At 43.4% G+C, this 23,266-nt stretch overlaps 1 protein-coding gene across 3 annotated transcripts in view; it reads right to left on the bottom strand.

The window, feature by feature from the left end:
• Nucleotides 1-3,229: 3,229 nt before the first annotated feature.
• The window catches only part of LOC146173626 (uncharacterized), a 42,828-nt gene continuing 22,791 nt past the window's right edge, over nt 3,230-23,266 (bottom strand). For all 3 annotated transcript variants that reach the window (XM_084583751.1, XM_084583750.1, XM_084583752.1), the window contains exons 6-9: nt 22,275-22,330; nt 18,083-18,191; nt 7,707-7,772; nt 3,230-3,480 (exon numbers count right to left, since the gene is read on the bottom strand). In XM_084583751.1, coding sequence (XP_084439877.1) covers nt 3,426-3,480; nt 7,707-7,772; nt 18,083-18,191; nt 22,275-22,330 — 286 coding nt within the window. In that variant the 3' untranslated portion in view covers nt 3,230-3,425. The remainder of the gene's footprint in view (nt 3,481-7,706; nt 7,773-18,082; nt 18,192-22,274; nt 22,331-23,266) is intronic.

Genomic DNA, 23,266 nt, shown 5'->3' with positions numbered 1-23,266 from the left:
ATACTGGGGCACTGGGACCAGTGCGGCCCAGCGCACATACAGCGCTCCTCCCAGTGCATCGCGGATGCCAGCGACACACCCAGCGTCAAAAGTCTAATCCCAGAGTTTTTCTCCCATCGCACCAGTGCAGCCAGTGTCTTCCCGTTACTGCTACCGTGAATATCGCAGACCTCCAGCTTGCCCAGCAGATCCAGTGCAAAACCAGCGCGAAAATCTTACTGGTTTCGCACTGGAGACGCTGGTTTTTGCAATAGGGATTGCAGCTGATTTGCTTCAAAACCTCAACCATGACGCTGTTAACATTCTGCATACATTATGTCAGAACATTTGGACAACCTTGCAGTGGCCACAGGATAGGAGGAGGTCAGTTTACATCCCCATTCCAAAGAAAGGCAGTGCCAAAGATTGTTCCAGCTACCGCACGATCGCGCTTATTTCGCATGCTAGCAAGGTGATGTTGAAACGCCTCCAAGGTACGCTGCAGCAGTATGTAGATCGGGAGCTACCGGACGTGCAAGCTGGGTTTCGCAAGGGCAGAGGAACTAGAGATCAAATTGTCAACCTTCGCTGGATCATGAAAAAAGCAAGAGAGTTCCAGAACCCCATCTACTTCTGCTTTATTGATTATGCGAAAGCGTTTGACTGCGTAGATCACAGCAGATTGTGGCAAGCTCTCCAAGAGATGGGAGTTCCAATTCACCTCATCTGTCTCCTCAGGAACCTGTATGAAGGACAAGAGGCAGCAGTCAGAACTGGGCATGGTCTTACTGATTGGTTTCCGATTGAGAAAGGAGTGAGGCAAGGCTGCATACTGTCGCCCTGCCTATTTAACCTATATGCAGAGTGCATCATGAGGAAGGCCGGTCTGGACGAGTCTTGAGCTGGACTGATGATTGCTGGAAAACGTATCAACAACCTTAGATATGCGGATGATACCACTTTAATGGCAGAAAGTGAAGTGGAACTCAAGAGACTGCTGATGCGCGTACAAGAAGAGAGTGAGAAGTTTGGGCTTAAACTGAACATTAAAAAGACAAAGATCATGGCGTCTTGCCCTATCAAGTCCTGGAGCATCAATGGACAAGATGAGGAAGCTGTGACAGATTTTCTCTTCTTGGGCTCGAAGGTTACCTCGGAAGGAGACTGCAGCCATGAAATTAGGAGACGCCTGCTTCTGGGAAAGAGAGCAATGGTTAGCCTTGACCGCCTAGTAAAGAGCAGAGACATTAGTCTGCCAACCGAGATCCGTATAACTCGTGCTGTGGTCTTTCCAGTTGTGATGTATGGATGCGAGAGTTGGACTGTGAAAAAGGCTGACCGCCGAAGAATTGACGCGTTTGAATTGTGGTGCTGGCGAAGACTCTTGAGAGTTCCTTGGACTGCCAGAAGATCAAATCTGTCGATATTGTCGACCATAAACCCTGACTGCTCATTGGAGGGTCAAATTCTAAAGTTAAAGCTCAGCTACTTTGGTCATCTGATGAGAAGAGAGGAGTCGATGGAGAAAGATTTGATGTTGGGAAAGGTTGAGGGTCGCCGGAGAAGGGGTAGGCAGCGAACGCGATGGTTAGATGGCATCCTTGAGGCACTGCAGATGAAATTATGGGGTGTTGGGAGGATAGTGAGAGACCGGAAAGCGTGGCGTGACATGGTCCATAGGGTCACGAAGAGTCGGACATGACTGAACGACTCAACTGAAATGACTATTTTCGAATCTTGGGCGAAATTGATACGTTGTTAGAACGCACCTATTAGTCTCTGAAATTAAGAAAGTTATCTGAATAATAAATGGGAAAAGGCCTAATGCTAAAATCATAACGCATCATGCCCGTATTTAAGGCTGAAAATATACGTTTTTGTAGCGCATTGCTTCTGGAGCAGTGTTTGCGATATTTCCTAAATCACTTGCAGCAACAAAGCATCTGTTTATTAACTGCTGTAAAAGTGAATGTTAGATAGATTTAGTGGGCAAAAAAAAAATAGATGAGAAAATGTTAGTACGCCAGCCGCAGGTCCCCAATTTTAAAACTGTTTGAAATGGCAAAAAGGGCGTTTTCCGCCTGTTGCGATATACAATTTCTTTTTCCTACTAATATACGCCATATCTTAAGAACCTAAGGCCAATTTCTTTGAGGCAAAACGTTTGTACACGACACATTTAAAATTTCATTAAAACGAAAAATCGTCATGGGACCTCAATAACCGCTCTTTTTTGAACACACCATTCTATTTCATTCCGCATGGTTACAAACTTTTTCATTGGCAGCAGTGGGCACGAGAAGAACACCCGCGCATCCAAATGCAAATGGAAAAAAGATTGCGACATAAAGAAAATAGTCATACCAGCTTCTCCGTCTTTTGGATGGCCATCGTATGACGAGAAAAGCGCGCAGTGTGCTTAAAAAACAAACAACTAGTTTTATTTTTAATTAGACTGGACTGGCGGGCCGAATATAGGTTACCGTAATGGGAGAGGTGCGTTTTATCAGTTTCAGAGCCATAAGAACCGGGTTTTAGCAATTTTCTGTATGAGTTACAAGCGGCCCTTTCGTAAGTAGCTTATAAAACGCCCTTCATGAGTTGTAACGTAAGCATCATCCAAGATTGATCAAAACATCGATCAAGTAACGTTGAATTTATATGCAGATATTGATTGTAACTTTTATATAGGTAGCATTACGGGTTACCAGGATACCAGGATATATACCTGACATACTGGGTCCTCTAGCGACGTGAACGGCGCCCTCGTCACTTTCAAATCTGGAATGGTGAAATGGAAAGATGAAAATGAGACGTTGCTAACTGAGGACAGGAAGGAGCATAGTAAATCATTGTCTATGGAAATTTCCTCTTTTTTCTTTAATTCTAAGCTCATGTTAGCTTGGAGGTTGCCGCCTAGTTGGTGTCGGTTAAGAAACTGGCAGAACGTTTGAATGTATGCGTTAATAAAAAGGCACAAAAATATTTCGAGAACGCTGCGAAATCTATATTGAAGAAATACAAAAGCCTGAGCGTTGATGGTGTAAACGGTGCATCCCATTTGTTCTCATTGTTATTAGTAACTGAATACGCTTGCCTTATCATTGCTTATGCCATCATTGTCATTATCAATAACTGCAGCGTCTTGCAGTGTCCCCTCAACGTTTTAGCATAGTGGTATGACTGAAAGGGTGGCCACAGCTGCTTCTGTCTTGTCATGGAGTTCGAGAAGTTAACGAGACATCCGTTTTGAGCATACGAAGATACATATTGCCGCTTTTATTTTAAAGAAGAACCACGCCTATGAAAACGTGCACTTAAAAAGAAAATATTAAGTGCTATTTTCAATGCTGTGAAAAAAACAATCTCTGAAGATATTAGGGCGTGAATGTATTTAGAGTATTTTCTTCGAAGAGAAAGGTAGCCTGCACAGTATACAATTGGAATTAAACTTCTATGGGTTCCTCCTCGCTTTCTCTTGCTGTGTCATTGTAGCAACGTCTGCAAGAAAGTGAGAAAAAACGCCCTTTAAATACAAGTGCAAACAAGTAACAAGTAACATTGGTAGTCAATCAAGTTTCCCGAATCGAAACACTCATAGAAATAAATTATTCAACTAAAAATTAAAAAAGCTCTGCACAAACACAACAATAAGTATAATTTACCTTGTTTTACAAAAAAGACAAGTTATATTTATAAAGCACTTTATTTTTTTTAAATTTTGAACACACTTTGTTACATGCCCTTTTAATGTTCCATCAGCATTGGTGAGACTGCTGGCCTTGCTCGGTGCTTGCGAAGGAGGCAACGATTCATATCGCTTCCGGCAAACTGCCTGCGGTGGTGCTTCTGGAAATGGTACGAAGTTCGCTTGCTTGTCTAAAAATATGCCGATTGTAAAGTTCTCGTCATGAATGCAAGTTGTTTCTCAGTCATTGCTATTAGGTAGGGTGCTCCTAGTTCTGTAAGTCCGTCGTTTCCTCGTTCTACCTGCGGCCAGTGCTATCTTGCTGCGCCGTTATGGTATGCTTGGTTCTTCTTTCAAAGCACTTGGCGCTATAAAACTGAGCTCGCGACATACGAATTACTAACGCACCTCGCAACAGTGAGTGCTCTATGCCGTCGTTATCACACTACTTTGTTTGCCGCATGACATTTCCACGTGAGCGCTCGTCTGCATATTTAGTCTGCCTTAGGTGTGTGCATTGCTAACACTCAAATATTGGTCAGTGCTGACATTGTTCTACATTTTGCTTGTATGTTTTATCACTGTATGTGGGATTGGTATAATAGAGCACGCATATTTTCGAGCTACACTTGTTCGACACACTATTGTGAATTGTGCAGTTATATCAGCGCTTTAAATATAGTCTTGTGCAAGTAATTTGAGCCTGCCCCTTTGGAAGGGGTGCTGGTATGCTCTCTTCCTGTGCCGTCTTCTAGTTTCTGGGTTTGATGGTCAACTGACCTCACAGAGCAGGATTCGAGCCCAAAAAAACGACAAAGGTTAGCAAGGGATGAAAGGCACCCCACAAAAGGACGTCCTCGAAAATGCTGCCGGGTGCAGCATCCAGAAAAATAACCCTTTGTGATTCATGCCAAGATTGTACATAGTCCTGACGTCATTATACGTCACTAACATAATTCCCCCCCCCCCCTACCCCCCTGCCAAGTTTCAGGGGGCGCTTGAGTGCAAATGAGCCATTATGTTCTGAACCTATGCTGACCATGGAGCCTTCACTACGAGTGTATATATACATTGGTATCCCTTCCTGGTTTATCTAGATGTTTCTGCGCCGATTATTAATTGCGCACTGCTAAATGCAATGGACATTCGTAGATCGTCGGCCACCAAGCACGCTTCCTGCATCGCCACAACCGATTCGCTTGATTCTTCTTTGGCCGCAAGTCAGCCCAATAAAGAGTTCCTTTTAGCGAAACTCCTGTTTCCTAATTCCTTCGGCGTTGTCATGACCACGAGGAAATAAGATTTTTCACGCTCAAGAGATATCAAGAGAAGTATTGCTGCCTATTGACTTGGAGTCCCTGCTACTGCCTATTGGCTTGAGTCGTGCCGGCGCGGGAGGATATTTTGCAGGTCGTAGGCGCACATCCACGTGGAACAAAAGTGACGTAGGGTCTACATGACTCCTGTGTGTCCCTCTTGGTATGCCTGTTGGTGTTTTTGTTTTTTTCTTCTACAGGAGGGAGTGAGAGGGCGACTGCACGACGTCTCTGAAGTTCAATGCGCGGGAAGGATGAAAGGATGCGCGTGACCGTCGGAGCGCGGCTTCGAGCTAGAGGATGGGACCTGCTAGCACCTGCTAGTCGTTCTACCAGCAAAGAACAGTGTTTTTTTTTTTCTTTTTTTAGCAGTGCGGAAAAGATGAAAGGAGGGGCGAGCAGGCTAGCCAAAGTAGACAGCGCGATTTCAAACGAATAATAGCCTGGACTTGCTCTCGGCAAAGTATAGAGCAGTATAGATGCTTGTTTCTTGCCTTTTTTTCCTGGAAGTGTGGTATGCGCTACTTTGGCTTGTGCGGCAGCGAAGAGAGCGCTAAAGATCTGATTCATTCTGTGCGCAGGGCGTTAGAGCATAAGGCTCAATAGCCACTTTTGTACCCTAACTTACGCCGTTTTCTGAAACAGCTATAGTGATTGAAAATGGTCTCTCCATATGCTAAGGAATATCATGTATTATTTTACAGCTTAATTGCCAACGTAAACGTTTACGCGCCCTACGAAGATGCTCTCAGTCTATACAGTTATTTCTTCTCCGCCACTACAAAACTGCATGTGTGTGGGTGCACGTGTGTGCAAATAACTCGTGCGCAGGTATTCAATATATTTGGCGCCTCGCATACGGTCAGTACTCTTACACCTTTTCATTGTAATGACGAAAGCTAACAAAAAATCCCTACAGCGCGTCGTGAAGAAGCAGACGCACGACTCCCCACCCCACCAAATCAATGGAGAAAAAGATACAAAAACTAAAGATTGCGAATGCACTGAATAGAGAATTGGCACTCACTCTACATTCCGCCGCATCTCGCCTTTCTCAAGGAAAACAAAAGCTTCACGAGATGCGTGTATGTGACATCTAGGCTTTGTTACCATGTGTCACGAGACTGCGCACCGGGGACATGCAAAAATATTCTCCCCCCTGCACAAGATGAGTAAAAGCTTTGAAAACAAATTGTCGCGATATCACGCGACAGGCTACACCTCTGCGATCTAGACTAGAATAAGAGAATCCCTGCTACAAGAGATCTAAGAGCGCACTAAAGGGCTCAAAGCAACCGTTGGCACCTATTGTAGCATTTATATGAATGAGATAGCGCCCAGCCTGAAAAATATCACCAACTGGTGCGCAGCACCCATTCTGCTCTCGGCGCCGATGGGGCAAAGGCAGCTGTGCGCTCGAACTGCAAAGCATGAATATAGGAAAAGTAGCTGTGCTGAAAAGCATAGCAAGCATTTTTCTAAGTACGGGATCGGTGTTGTTTACACAATACCAGACTAGCGGAAAAGCGAACATATTTAGGCCAGATAGGGGGCTGAATAAGTGTTCACGCAGGGCAGCACGTACTTACAATAGGAGAAACCTGTCTGACCACTGCAGTATTTGCAAATGTCTACCACATCTTCAGCAGACAATGATTCTAGAAGGGAAATGCCGTTCCACGCAAAAATGAGGAGATTTTATATAGAGAAGGCTAAAAACGCCGTTAGTGATGTGTCAGTGGGGTTGTAAAGAAACGAATAAGCTTTTTTCTCAAATTCTGTCCTTTAAAGTACGATGAATGCGCACATTTTTTATTGATGCACATGCGTCGACATTACTAGAATTAAGAGCTCAGCCCAGAATTACTTGTCAGATTACGCTCGTCTTGCCCAAGTTTCCGTATTTTTGTGTTGTGTATTTAGCCCAATGTTTTTATTGCTTCTCAACACGATCACCAAGTAGCCCCACAGCATACTAACAACAACTGTTCGTGAATCCTCCCAGATTACTGTTCTGCTCTTTAGGATTGTAAATACAGGAAAAAACCTCCCATATCTAGTCTGCTGCTGCCAGTACACTCGAGTAGCCAAGAAATTTTGAAGAGCTGCTATAATTGACCGAGTATTTAATATATTTTAGTCTAGAATTACGATTTACCGATTTTGATTTCATGCAGCCAAGTGAGAGATGTGAGCCTTTAGGCGAATAAGTATACACTGGCAACTAAGGATCGCGCTATATTTCTTTACAGCAAACATGGCAAGCACTGATGCTTTTCGCTGTTTGTTTAATATTTTGAAATTTTTGCTAATACCTGTCGCTGGGCCTATTCTTACGTCCGACGCATCAGGGATTGTCATTCGTAGAATGTAAGGCAGCACATATACTAATTCCAGGTTCCTTTCCTCTCACCAAGCTTTCACTACTATACGTCTGTACGTTAAACGTTGAACTTTATTCTGGAAGAGAGAACTACAAGATTGCTTGAGCAAAGGAAAATTAAGGTAAAATAATTTATCCGAAACATTTTATTCGATGCAAGTAGTATAAAACAACATATGCTAGTGCATGGTAAGTACATAAACTCTGATAGGATGCAGGTTACGCAAGCCATATTCCTTACTACAGGACATGCGGAAGAGGCAGAGCCTTAAGCAAATGCCAGCAACGGTAACGCAACTGTTACACAGATTCAATGCGCAAGATGATGTTTCTAACTTACGAGAATATGAGTTTCATATCCTTTCGTTCCCACGGGCGGATACGTATTCCGGTGTTGACGCCCATACTGTGATGTAATAACAAGAACATTTAAATATGAACAGCGCAACAATGCATGAGTACGTCGAAGATATAATAAATAATTGGTACACGGGAAAGGCAAGGCGCAGTATTTGTCACACATGTTCTGTAGACACCTGGTAATAAAGTTAAATTGGTACAAAGGAAGGGAAAGGCGCAGTAACTGTCACACTTGCTCTGTGGACACCCGAACCGCGCCGTAAGAGAAGGGAGGAAGGTGGGAATCTGATTTCTTTATAGGAAGGAAAAGGCGCGGTAACTGGCTCACTTGTTTTCTGTGGACATCGCAACCACGCCATAAATGAAGGGAGGAAGTTGGGAGTGAAAGAGGAAATAGGAGCCGTAGTGGAGGGCCACGGAGCAATTTCGACACCTGGGGATTTTTAACGTGCGCTGACACCGCACAGCACACGGACGCCTCTTCGCTTCGCCTCCATCGAAACGCAGCCGCCGAGGTCGGGTTCGAAATCGGGTACTCCGGCACAGTAGTCGGGCGTCTTACCACTGCACCACCCCGGCGGGGCCGTAGACACCTGAACCGCGCCGCAAGGGAAGGGATGAAGGTGGGAGTGAAAGTGGGTAGAAAAAAAGAGGGGCCGTAGTGGAGGGCTGCGGAGTAATTTCGACCACCTGGGAATCTTTAACACACGCTGACATCACACAGCACACGGATACCCCTTCGTTTCGCCTCCATCGAGACGCAGCCACCCACGGTTGGGATCGAACCTGGGTACTCCTAGTCGACCACGACTTACCACTGCACCCACCTAGATTTTTAGTGCTGCAGCACTACTACCCGAACTGTCTCAAAAAACCGATGCCTAAAGCCGATATGACCTTTGACCTGTCCGAGGGACTCAGGTGTCCACAAAAAGACGTTTGACAGAAACGGCGTTTTCTTTTCTATAAACCAATTACAGAACGCCGATGGACTTATATGCGTTCAACGAAATGCTGTTTTGCCCGATATGAAGCGTCGTGTGCTGTGCGATGTCAGCGCACGTTAAAGATCCCCAGGTGGTCGAAATTACTCCGTAGCCCTCCACTACGGCTCCTCTTTCTCTCTTTCCACTTTCATTCCCACCTTCCTCCCTTCCCTTACGGCGCGGTTCGGGTGTCCACAGAGCAAGTGTGACAGTTACTGCGCCTTTCCCTTCCTGTGAACCAATTTAACTTAACTTATATGAAGCGCGCGCTGTGCCGTGTGCAGCACGAACACAGGCATCGCATTTGACCACTGAAGGTTCTGCAGCGCTCTTGGAGCTTTTAGTGCTGCAGCACACATGCAATGTGTGCTCTAGAAGAATGGTAGCGAAATTAACACAGCAGAATAACGTTTCATTATTGTGACACAGCAAACACAATCCTCTCAAACCCTCCTGCTGCTGAATAATATTCCGTAATTAACGGAGTTAAACGCTTTTATTTTTTACATATATTCATTATCACAGAAAATTCGGAGTACGCATATGTTGGCTAGTACGCAGCTCATGTGCACTAGGGAATAAAAAGGGATACTGCTTGATACTGCAAGGAGAGGAAACCCCGTAGTTGTTCTTCACATTGTAACAACAATCTGAGGCTAAAGGATACCACTTTGGTTGGTAACTTTATTCATAGTCCGGCAGAGCTTTCGCCGACAGGGACTTAGATCTTCCACGTGAGGAAGTCGAAGTGTTGCCTCGTCGTCGCGTTGCGGGCCTGCTGGGCAGCCCAGAGTTAGTTACCGAGGCTGGGACTGCACGAGGCAGCGGCCAACCGCGGCGGGAGGGTTCCGGAGTTAGCGTCGTGCGGGATTTTGCTGTTGTTGTTGTTGTGGCTGTAGGAAGAAGGAAAAGAAAATTCACATGCCTGCTACTGGCTCTGTAGCTGAGCCACCTCCGCTGGCTCGTGCAGACAGAAGAGGCTTTTTTTATTGGTTTATAGTAAGGGAAAGGCGCGGTAACTGTCTCACTTGTTTTCTGTGGACTAACTGATTTATTTATAGGAAGGGAAAGGCGAGGTAACTGTCTCACTTGTTTTCTGTGAACACCGCTAAAGACACGTTAAAGATCCCCAGGTGGTCGAAATTACTCTGTAGCCCTCCACTGCGGCTCCTCTTTCTCTCTTTCCACCTTCACTCCCACCCTCCTCTCTTCCCTTACGGCGCGGTTGATGTGTCCACAGAAAACAAGTGAGGCAGTTACCGCGCCTTTCCCTTCCTATAAATCAATAATCAGTTGTAGGAGAGCCCTAGCACTGGCCAGTCTTCTTCATCGGTTGTTTTCCGGGTGGACGTTCCGGGGAATCAGGTCGACTCTTAAGCTTTTGTCTGATTGCCTCCGGAATGGCGACGTTTTGGCCTTGTTGCGCGTGGTAACGGATGCCGAAACTTTCCATGATCTGCCGGCCTGCTGTCGGTACCGTTAATCTTTCTTGTTGTGAAGTGTGCTGCGCCTCGGCAATTTCGCTAAGCATGTTGTGAAGCCCGAGCTGAAGCAAGCTGTGCGTCCCGGCGGATTCGGGCAGACCCAGTGCTATCTTGTTGTTGTTGTTGAAAACCTTTATTTACACCTAAAAGAAGCTCCGTTTCGGACTCCCCGGCACGCAGGCCTGATGTAGCCTTATTGAGGAGCCTCGCGAACTAAGGTCTGGTGAATATGCATTGTTGCTTCACCGCCTCAGCCGCCAGGCGGATGGCTTGCTGCTGCTGAGCGGGGTTCTCGCTTCGCATCAGGGTCTCCCAGGCGTCTCTATCTATATTTTCTTTAGCTCCTGGGCTGTTGTTACATTCCCAAATAACATGATCTAGAGTGCCCCATCTCCCACATGTTTTGCAATGTAGATCCTTTCCATCTTTTGAAATTGTTGCATATACCCAAAAGGGACTAATATGATTGCCCCCTTGTAGTCTCCTCCATGCAATTGCCTCCCCGTTTCCGAGGGAATAGTCTGGCGGCGGATAGACCCTTCTGCTTAATTTATAGTGCTCTGTAACCTCTTTATACGAGATTAGGCTATCTTTTATATCCATGCAAGAGGGCTGCTCGGCAGCCGCCCGGTGATAGAGAGCTCGGGCAAACTCGTGAGCAGCCTCATTCCCTGCAATGGATTCATGTGCTGGTATCCATATAACTTCCACGTTGCGCTCAAGCGGCCTCGATTCGAGGACTCGTTTAGCTTCTTCTGATAATCTTCCCTTCCCAAAATTTCTGACCGCATTGTTGCTATCGCATACTATTAATTTAGCCTTGGTACCGACAGAAGCGATCGCTACTGCCAATTCCTCCGCCGCGTTGGCGTCTCTCGTGCGGTTTGAAGCCGATACTATATATGCTCCTGTTCCGTCGCCTACTGCGGATACGGCTGCTCCTTGCCGTCCACATGCAGCATCTACGTAGGCCACTTGTTCTGCTGGTTGTTCTCCCATTCTTTTCTCGTACGCTTTGGCTCTATGCCCACGCCTCTCTTTGTTATATTCGGGGTGCATATTTTTTGGCATAGGCGGGACGCGTATCCTGGCTCTTATCTCTTCCGGGATATCCACTGTCTTATGAGCAGTGTATCCCGGTTGGATGTCTATCCATTCTAGTATTTTTCTTCCTGTTTCAGATTGGCTAAGTCGCTCCCGCTGAGCTATTCTAACTCCCTCAGCTAGCTCGGCCCATCTGTTGTGGATGCCCATTTTCTCAAGACGTTCCGTTGATGTGGATATGGGAGGTCCCAGAGCCCTCTTGGCACATTTCCTCAGTATCCTGTCTAGTTTATCTATGTTCTCTTTGTTCATATTTAAGTACGGCGTTCCATACCAGATTCTGCTTGTTATGTACGCCTGTGATATTCTTAGGAGGCTTCTCTCTTTTAGGCCTCTCCCTTTTACTGTTATCCTTCTGAATATGCCTTGCACTTGATCCGCACATGTTGCTAATTTCTTTATGGTATTGGTATTGTTACCTTTATGATTGATAACCATACCCAGGACCCTCATCTCCTCGACCTTCGGCACCTCTAGGTCCTCTACTACCACTGTGATGTTTATTGGCTTTTTGTCTGTGCTGTTGGTGTTGTACCTAAAGAGCTCCGACTTCTGCGGTGAGCATGCTAGTCCTCTGTCGGCTGCATACTTCACCACGGCGCCTGCAGCTCTCTGCAGGCTCCACTCAATTTCTGCATCACTTCCATTGTTCATCCAGATGTTAATATTGTCAGCATACATGCTGAACTTTATTCCAGAGATCTCATTCAGCTTAGCTGGGAGGCCTCTCATTGCTATGTTGAATAGAAATGGAGATAACACGGCACCTTGAGGAGTTCCTTTGCTTCCTAGCCTTATGCTGGGAGACTCTGCGTCCTGAACTTTAATCACCGCCCTTCTGCCCTGAAGAAAGTTCTTAATGTAATTGTATGTTCTTTTGCCTACGTTTACTTCCTCAAGACCTTTTAGTACCGCGTCATGTCTGATATTATCGAAGGCCTTCGTGAGGTCTAGGCCTAGGATCGCCTTAGTGTCTAGCCCTTTCTTGTCTATGATATCATGTCTTAGTCTGAGCATTATGTCCTGCGTGCTGAGCTTAGGTCTGAAGCCTACCATCTCATGCGGCCATAGGTTTTCATCCTCCATGTATTTTGTTAATCTCGCTTGCACTACGTGTTCCATGAGCTTCCCCACACACGATGCTAGAGAGATTGGTCTTAGGTTTTCTAACTTTGGTTCTTTCCCCGGCTTAGGAATGTGTACACCCTACGGATGAGGACATTGACCTTGGTTCATAGGAAATATTTTTGATTCCTAGAAAATATTATGAATAAAAAATTCACCACCTTGGAAATGACCAAAGGGAAAAGGGGAAAGTGTTCAATACTTTTTTAAACAGACAAACCCATGATCTACAAATTGAAAAAATAATCATGCCGTCAGGCACCGTTTACGACCATCCCTTTGATATTGCAAACTTATTCAACGATTTCTACTGCAATCACACCTCGTTGCCAGTTGATGCTCGTCTTTCACCTTTCCCACGCTGCCCAGAATCAATTTTCTTATCTCCTGTCACCGCACAGGAAATCCAAACATGTATTCTAAATCTAAATACAAGTGCAGGGCTTGACCGCCTTCACCCCACTAACATTAAATGGATCGCTCATCGTATTGTCGATCCTCTCTCTTATATTATTAACCTCATCTTTGAAACGAGACTATTTCCGCCTCAGCTAAAGAAAGCTAAAATTATTCCAGTTTTTAAGAAGGGTGACCGTCATTGTATCTCGAATTACCGCCCCATTGCCATCTTACCATCTTACAGAAAGGTGCATAGCACAGCGCCTGACTAGTTACTTCTCAAAGTTCAATATACTTACACCTCATCAGTTTGGATTCCGCTCGAAATATTAAACTAACTTAGCATTGGTTGCCTTCACTGATAAAATTAAATTTGCCATTGATAAGGGATGCTTTGCCGGGGCAGTATTTATTGACTTAAACTTTCGATTCTATCATCCACTCTATATTACTAAGTAAACTAGAAGCTGTTGGGGTAGTAGGGCTGCCTCTCAATCTCAGCAAAAGTTACTTATTAGACAGAAAACAAGCCGTGTCGATTTCTAATGTGCTCTCTAACTTAAATACAATTAATACAGGTGTGCCTCAAGGTTCTATTCTCGGCCCTCTGCTGTTTTTAATATATATTAATGATATACCTAGTTGTCTTGCTAAATCAGAACCGTTTCTTTATGCCGATTACACTAATATATTAGCTACTGATAAATCAATCAACTCATTAACATCTATGCTGACTACTGATCGCAATAATATTTTAAACTGGTGTCATCGTAACTGCTTGCAGATCAACCCTTCTAAGACAACATTCATGGTATTCAGCTCCAATGGAAAGGTTCCCGTTCACATCCCACCACTTTTAATTCCCATTGCATTGAACTTTCAGAACATTTAACATTTCTTGGCGTTACTCTGGATGCTAACCTTAAATACAATAGACACATTTCTAACCTGAAACAAAAATGTGGTTTTGGCATCAGAGCAGTACTAAAAGCGCGGCCCTTTTTCAATCGTGACACTTTAATAGCTCTTTACTGCGCATTCATTCATAGTCATTTTAATTACTGCATCACTTGATGGGGAAACCCATCACATTTATATCAACTGCAACATCTTCAAAATCAGGCCATACGTATAATAACCTACAGTTCATACCGCAGCGGAGCGCTATCACTTCTTCACGGCCACAGCATTTTACCGATCGCTTCACTGATTACCTCTAGTCTCGCAATCCTACTTTATAAAGCTGTGCACAACACCATACCCTCAATTGTAATCAACAGGGAGGCCCTCACCAATAATAAACAAGATTTGCTAAGGACAACACTTTTCTATCACCAACCGTTCGCACAAACTACGGCAAGCACACGGCTCTTTTTGCTTCTTTACAAATTTGGAATAACCTCCCTTCTCATGTCAAGCAATCCCCATCTCTGTCCGGTTTTAAACAACAACTGTTATCCGTATTATCACAATAGTGTCACATAACTTTCAAACAAGTTTTTTCTTTATATACATACCGCTTTGTTCACATTCAATTCATGAGTGTTTTCATATGCCCGTTGGGAAGATGTATCATTTTGTATATAATTTTCAAATACTTTATTTTAACAATACCGGCCGCGCATGAAATTTTCGAGCTTATATTTAATTCCTACTTTTTTGTTTTTACCATATTGTGTTCGCCGGTTTTGCCTCTTTTGACTGCTTTTGCTGTACCAATAATATTTTTCATAAGTTTATACATCCATCCATAGGCGGTCCCGATACAGCCTTGAGCTCTGGGACCTCCTTCTGTATTATTTATGTAATACCTGTTTTCATGAATAAACAAACTTTGTTCTTCTTCTTCTTGGCTTCTCACTAGTACCAGTTGTGGAATGCCGCAACGTACGCAATGTGACTAATGACGAAAGAGTGTATGAGTCGTATGTGACCATCCTCCCTCGTTCCATTTCTTCTGCTCGTGACCCTCTTGAGGATTCTATTTGAAAATTTTCTTGATACAGTGGAGTGCTGAACGCTTTCCTGAAATATCAGGTAGCTTTACGCGTGCTTTACGTCGACACTGTACCCCGGTAATAACCAGGTGTATTTGCGAGCACCGGTACTTTGTTGATGTAAAAATGTTTCTTAATTGAATTATGAGTGAAGCTCTGTACTCCGGTAATGTTCTCCTTAAAGTGAAACAGTCACTTTTCTTAAAACTTAATAATAAATGCTCTAAAAGCGAATGATTTGCTTGATTGGTTGACGTTTTGCTCAAGGGTGGCTCGCAGGTTGTTCCATACGTCAAAAGATGTGACAAAAAATGTGCAGTCGAAAAGAGAACTATACGTTCCGATCTTCAAATAAGTGGTAATGTTTGCTCTGCTAATCTTTATGTCAGCAAGATGGGCTACTATTATCCAAATATTGGGGACCATATAAGTGCGTGCCATATACAATGTTCGTCTGGTACTCTATATTGCAGCAAGATGCTTTGCGATTATCCCAATATTGGGGACCATAAAAATATGTGCCTTATGTCATGATGCTTGTTCTATTACTCGTTATAGCAGCAACAAGCGCTTCTCGATCTCAAGTGTCTGGATCATGGGAGCCCATGCTATAGCTGTGTTCCACGTCATCTGCCGGTACGCGCCCGCTCATGAATCCCTCGTAGTCAGTCGGAACCCTAGTACCATTTATTCTGCCAGCTGAAAATTGAAGCCACGCATATGAAGAGGGCCAGGACGTGCAGGCAGCAAAAAATGTGTAATTATACGCTGTATTCTGTTAGCTAGCGCTCTTGCATATACAGTAGTTTCATGTTGCATGCGGCCGGTAACACGCAGAGGGTCTTATGATGAAGCGAAATAGCACGGCTTGACATGCCAGCGTGTTGTTCAAAGTCTACCCAACTTTCGTCAACCATTTCTGGGCTTATATGAATACTTTTTTGTTGGTAATGAGGCATTGACAACATCGTCTTATCTATTATGGTATTGTGCTCGAGGACTCTAGAGGCCAAGTTCTTTGAAGAGGATGGCTTTATATATAGAAGGCTACATATGGCAGGCTTTGAAAAAAATGAGCACTGCCCGCTGTGGTAGTGCATTTGTTTCGGCGCTCAACTATACTGTGCTCAAGTATGCGGGAACGAATTCTGGCCCTGGCAGCCCCTTTTCGATGGAGGCGAAAATCAACGCGTCCGTCTGCTTTGCGATGTCAGTCCAAGTTAAAGAACCTCAGGTGGCCGAGATTTTCGTAGCCCTCGACTACGGCGTCTCTTATAGCGCTTTGGGACGTTAAACACCAATAACCAAACCGAAACTAATGCTCGCATGTTGGTACAGCCCTGTATAAGTAAAGAATATGTTTTCCAGGTCCCTGCACATTGGGGCAACGCTCAAACATCACTTGACGTGCATAGCCGGTAAAGAGGGTCAAAGGGGCCAATAATTGTCAAAGGGCAGCTTAGCGTGGTTTTTTTACGACAGCCGCGAAGGCTGCCCCTCTTCAGATAAGGTGTTTCAAGAAACGGAACCATACCACAACGCCGGTCGCTCTCCCTCTTTTGGCACGAAAATGATCTAGAAGGCACATCTCATATACACAACGAACCAAGCAGAACAAAGCAGTTACAGTGTGCTTCATATACGCTATTTTGTGAGGTTGCCACTAACTGCGTTTCTCCCTCTATGTCTGGTGGAGAAGGTGTACACAGTGATAAACAGCCAAAGCACCAGCTCAGGAAATTCCGTGCCACAAGAAACTGTTTACTTTGGCTTCGTGGGAAGCAAACACTTCAAGATAGCCGTTAAAATCATTGTCCGGCCGCGGCACTAGGGATAATACTATTATGCGATGCGATCTTTAAAAGATAATGATAGCTATAAAAAAGTAAATACATCTCCCGTCTCTTGACCAACAAACCAGAAACCACGTTTAATGCTCTCTGCGAACCACCCTTATACAACATCTTTAGGTGTTCTTTGGCGTAGCGTCCTTGGCGTCTTATCCATCCCTAACGTCAATAAGGCTCAGCGTTTCATAGAAGACCTAGATAATAAAAACGAATATGTACTGTGTTCGTCCGTTTTCCCCGTTGTACTTACGTTTTGCGGTGTTTTCTTCCCTAACATTTCCCCATTTAAGCTATCCCAGTTTCCTATACATAGCATCGACTTTCGCAAATACCAGATGGTACGCAAGGTGTATGTTCCATGTAATCCTGCTCTTACTTCCGGTGCATGCAATAGCTACTAATGATTTCTAGAATAAATCTGAGAAAAGTGCTGACAATCTGTGAAATAACTACCAATTGTAACAGCTTGTAGGAATAAGTTAACCAGCATTCTAGGTGATTGCAAACTAAATAACCTTTTTTGTAAAAAACTATTTTCGTTGGAAATAACACAGTGTAAATCGACTACTTTTTTGCGTGTTGACTAATGTTTAGGGGGCTGTAACTGACCACCTCTATGAGTTACGTTCCTGGTAAATTATTTTCAATTGTAGTCAGTTATTTTTTTATAACATCTACAAGACTACCGGTGACGAGAAAAGGGTCGTTTCATCGCATTATTTCACTTCATTTTGGCGTCCCTTTATTTCATCGGGCGCGCTAAGCAGTATCGAATACAATTTTAGAGAAGTTCATTAGCACTTGCGTGTCTGTTTTTATTGGTCTATTGCGGAATAGAAGGGCAGCCTGGCGAAATATTTCCAGCCGCTTGATTTTGCAGCAAATGTTTTATAATATCTGGTCAAGAAAGAGTACAAAAAGTAAAATCTGCGTGACCGAGAATACTTTTAGTGGATGTGTTGTTCTTATTCCCGTGAAAATTGTCATTCAATAGGGTAAACAATACCTCTTTTATGGTACCTTTCAATGCCGGATACAAAACCGCTGGTAATGTTAAAGGCCTTTTATAACGTAGGTCGTTGATAGTTCTATAACTTACTGAATAAAAACTGATTCTTGTAGATTATTGCTTCTAGAATTCCGCAAAGAGCAACAAAACATTCTCTGGATGGAATTTCTACATGCCGTGCCTGAGGTGACCCCAGTTAAGTAGTATTTGTGGAAAACCTAAAGCAGAGGGAGAGAAAAATTATAAAATATATTAGGGGCAACTCTGTGCCGCATAATATCAATTATTTGAAAGATCACATTCCAAGCGAACAAAATGTCTTTTTTAAGAGTTTGGTGTTTAGAAGACGTCACTGACACTGTCTTTAAAGTTATAGAGTAAGAATTGTAGCAGTATACACACATGTGCGCTGTAGCTTCCTCAGTGCTCCAGTAATCTCCCTTCGTGAGGTCATACCTTACCACAGCTGCGCTTACACTCGTGGTGCAAAACGTTGCCCGAGTGGAAATTTCTGCGATGAAAAGCAAAGAGTGCGACGATATCGAGATCAACAATTTAGGAAGTATTTTATAGTTAGTATATATTGATAGCGGAACATACAGCCAACCAAGAGGCATTCGCAATAAAACTTTTTGTGGTACACTTAGGATATGATGCGACAGCGGTAACAGTTCCCATCCAGGGCTCTCCTAGCGGATCTCATACGCTCTCATGACATTACAACCGTACGGCAGTCAATGGCGGGGTATCTCAGAAGGTAGCTAAGACATTCAGTGTAATGCCTGTTATTTTTCGCTCAGAACGCCGAAGGCGACAACGCCGACATCAAATCGAATATTTTGGATAACAGGGCCTTTATCTTTACTGCGTTAAGCATAAATTTCAGGAGGACAAAGTTTCATAGCTTTTGCAATATAAGTTTCATAATTGAAAATGTCTCACGAGCGCAAAGCAATTTAGCTATACTTTACACAGACGTGGCCTACACTAATAAAAGCTCAGTAATTCCATCACTTATGTGCGTATACGACACAGGGTTTTATTTCTTAGTTTTAACTTCGAACACAACTTGCTAAAAATGTTTGTAATTACTATTTGAAAACAGTCACTATTTGTACCACTTATGATTGCCGTTACGATCACCTTTCCTTTATATCTTTATACCTGAACTTCAGCATACGAGATTCGCTGGCGACATGATATAGTGACACTGTTTGGTAACATTCAAGCCAGCCTGTTCTCGCATTTTTGTTACGTGTCTGCAGGGTTCTGTTTTTGCATATTTTATTTTATTAAATACACAGATACCTTAATTTAGCCACAACAATATTGTTTATACAAAAAGGGCGCAACGCAACGCAAGGCTGAGAACAGTATTGCATTGCATAGTTATGACTTAAATACATTTCGCTTTAGCTAAATGTATGAGGTAGACAGAAAATCAAGCAAAATAAACACGAATTTGTGTAACTAAGTTCACAAAAGACCATCATGGGGATGAATATTTCTGCCACGAAAAGCAGCGGGTTGAACGTTACCGCATACTTCACTCCTGTTTTAAGCGCGATGCCTCTACCTATTCTGTTGCACGCTGATCAATGAGTCAAATACTTCGAATGAACGTAGGCGTACACTCAAGGAAGGATATCTGTAAACAGCTGGCGATGGTTTTTTTTAAAGATCTTGTATGATCTCTAGGCCAGTTATTCAAGCGTCGTACCTAACGTATACATGTGATTCTGTTTCTTACTGGTGATATTATCATATACGCTCCGTAACTTCTTTAGTGCCGATGTGAGCACTTACTCAAATAGAGATAGGGCGATCGTTATTTTATGTGATATGCATGGCACATGTACGGTGTGACTGGTAAGCGCTATTTTCGACTCTGTGTTTTTTTTTAGATGATGGATTACTTTTATCTCTACAAACGAATTTTTACCTCAGGTCAGCTGCTTCACTGAGTACCATTCGGGATGGCTTGCTTCCTGCACTCAGCCAAAAAAGAGGCATCCAAACTAGCCTGAACCTCGCCAGGTCATGACTTCTTAGGACAGCCTCCATTCTTGTTTTATCTGGTCTCTTGATTACTCTGAGCGAGAAGAAGCGCACAATGATAGGTCTTTCATGTTTTATGAGGCGCCTCGGCAGGACGGACAACATACCGCAGTTTCTGGACTACAGGCTAAATAGGATCTGAAGCCTGCAAAGACATATTTTGGCTAAAATTTTATTTCCCTTCGATAGGCTGTACTCGTCCATATTTGCAAGGATAAAGTTTGTTCGAAATTAGGTTTTTTAGATGGTCCACAAGCAGTACAGACTAGTGAGCGCATCAAGACGGGCTAGTCCATGCCCTGTCTATCTTATTCCGTGCGCCACACGCATGATGGCGCTACGTGCACGCCAAGCGAAGAGGAAATACAGCGGAAAAGTAATTTGCCACTCTCTTAACTGCGTGTTCTCTAATTCTGTAATTTGCATGCTCATAATTATTATTATACGCCACAATACACTTCTCTAAGGGACGTTTTTCTGAGATAATACCGCAATCAATAGACGCGCCTTTGCCCATTTCAAACCATCTAGCTGGCGTGGCGGAGTGTTTAGCGTGCTCGTTTCGCACCCCGGAGGCCCACGTTTGATTCCTCAGGTGGACGATTTTTCCGACTCGTTTTTATTTATAATGCTTCTGGGATTTTTCGCTCACGGCCAACACCGGACGACGCGGGACGGCGGCCGCCGACGACGACATCGACTTTTCTGCAACACGGGGCCCAAAACGCTATCGCGTTCGAAGGGAAGAAGTCGCATGACGGTGACTAAAATCTGAACCTTTTATCGCAAGCGTGTAATAAATAGGATTTAGGACCCAAAGGAGCATAAGAAAACATAATAACATAAAGGCAGAGAAATATACTGGACAAAATATCTGTACAGGTTGCACCTCCTTTGGTAACCATCTGGTGGTCAAACACAAGCTATATCAATTTTCCTGGCTAGGTGGCCTCAATACCGTTAACAGATCATTTATGTGTTCCTGCAATACTTTCTTTTTTGTCTGTGTTTGCAATTAACTCTAAAGGTAATATAATGTTCTCGTTGTTTAACAAACTTCTCGTTGTTTGCGCACTTGTTTTTGCGTATATAGGCAGATTGCATATAGAGCCACGTGTTCTGTGTGATTGGCGTTGACAAGCAGACTCAGAATACTAAACCATGTATAATACACCAACATAAAAAATCATCACCCCACTGAATTCATTTGTTGCATGTTTCGTCTACTGATGATAGTCCTTAAAAATTTCATAAAAATATCCGCGTCAAGCTAACAAATTAAAGCATAAAATGTTACAATTTTTTCCTCAAAGAAGCTGCTTTCACCACAATATGCACTGCTCAGCCCTTTTCACCTCCTTACAAGAGCAGCGTATGCCTTCACATATTTTCGCAAAAAATAACCTCTCTACACGTCTCACAGGACAATACCAAAGCGCGCCTGTTGACCTGCCTAAGCGTTTCTTTGCGCTCACTGTCACGTACCATTTTAAAGCCCAAGCCTCGCTCAACTTGTGAAATACAGCGCTCAAAAACGCAATGGCCGGTTACAAGCAAAAAGGTAATGCCAGATTATGCTTTCCATCGTTGAACGCGTATTTTATGCTCAAATATGACAGAGTGAAAATTTTCGTGAATTGAATTTTACAGCTTTTCAACAAAAAGGTGCTTTGCTTTGAAACCCCACGGTGTGTAGGCACGAGTTTCATGATGTAGTATACATATTCACGAAAAATGAGTCATCATAGCTGTACTACATTGACAACTGCGCTAAGATCTGATAGGGAATTTTATCCAACTTTATATTTCTGCAGTTCAGGAACAATTTATCAATATTTCCAGCCAAGCTGTGTGTACATAATAAAAAATTCGAGAAGACTTTGGCGACTTAAGCGATGGAAGGCGAAAGCCTGAGTGCTGCATTCTGCTAGCTACTTTGCGCATTTAGCGATGAATGCTGCTACAAGTAAAGCGAGCGACACTACTCTCACATTCTGCGAGCGCATTTATTCAGTGAATTCTGCTTGGCAGTAACGAGGTCGCGCTCCTTGTATCTTCGCAGTTGTTGTAAGTTTACTGTTGTGTGATTAATTTTACCGGGTGTGCGGCATGAATGAGTAATTATTTATTATTTACGCGGCAATCGCAAATAAGCGATTACTAATTATTTAGTCACAAAAAAATTTACCAGCAATTAGCAATCAGTAACAACGCATTAGCAATTAGACACTAATTATTGATTATAGTGTCTAATATATTATGAGATATAATTAATCAGACATATACAGTAATTAATTAGTAACTAGCAACCATCAATTGTAATTAAGTATTCAGTCATGATTAGTGATTGCTCATTGTTTGGCATATGGCCATGTAAGGCATGCATTCGCGCATACTGTGGTGGTGCTCTGTGATTGGTCGAGACCTCCATGATGTCATCCCCATCTCGACCGATCAGGGCCGCCGTAAAGCGTGACACTTTTGCTGACGACAGCGATGCTGCTATAAAGGCTTTCGCCTCAATAAATATACGTACCGCCTAAACTGCGGGGCACATTGTCACCACGTCTATTTTCTTCAAGAACAGGGTATCTACAAAACAGAAATGTGCAACATTTATCGCTGTCTGGATAGCGGGTAAATACACTTAGAGAACATCCCCCTATAAGTGACTGCTGCCTTTCATCATACTTCTTTTGTTTAATGAACTGGTTGGGAAAAGAAAGGTGCCTCTCAAAAACTTTAAACAAGAGGGCTAAACTCTAATTTTTCTCAGTTTGCCATTCTTTTTATGCTGTTCTTTCAATTTTTTCCTTGTTTAGTGTCCATTCAGAAAGAGAATCCCTATTAATAGTAGTCGCTGTCTCTGGCACTAAATCTTACACCGTCTGTAACACTGTACATAACCTAAGCAGGAAAAACTCGCAGCTCCGTGTCGCTTGAGGCTTCACCCCTGATTGTGGTATCTTGCTTACAGAGGGATTGAATCTGTATATCATATAAAAAACTATCAATGCCGGGTGAAATCTTACGCGATTAGGCAGAAGTACGAGCGTCCTAAAGTCTTTGGGATGGGTTTGGCCTAGATTCAGGATTTTAGGCAAATACCTATTTCTTTCAGGGCATCGTAGGCGCGCCAATTGTGTATATTAGCATGAATGAGGTGCTGAAAGTACGTTAATACTCGTTTTATAGTGCCTTTAAATGCATATTCTGGTTGTTAGTGCCTCTATATGCCTATTTAAGACTTTTTTTGGTGGCTAAAAATGTCCTATTTCGAGATAAATGGCCCAAAATTACGCCACCACATGACTAGAAAATACCTAATCGAACATTTCTTTTTTTTCAGATGCTTTATTGCTGTAGTTTTTAGAGTTCCGCTGATAAAGTGGCAATCAACCGGATGGCGCAGCATTTCAGAAGGTGTATCTCCCCTTAAGCGGTGGTGTTCAAGTTTGTACACGTAATGTTATCAGCCGTAGCCACGACAAAACTGACGTTTGGGGCATTCAGGCGCTGAGTGCTTAT

The sequence above is a fragment of the Amblyomma maculatum genome, chromosome 11 (assembly GCF_055883805.1).
Source record: "Amblyomma maculatum isolate TAMU_Amacu chromosome 11, ASM5588380v1, whole genome shotgun sequence".
Lineage (NCBI taxonomy): Eukaryota > Metazoa > Arthropoda > Arachnida > Ixodida > Ixodidae > Amblyomma > Amblyomma maculatum.
The sequence above is the reverse complement of the archived record's forward strand: the minus strand, read 5'-3'. Positions and strand labels throughout refer to the sequence as shown.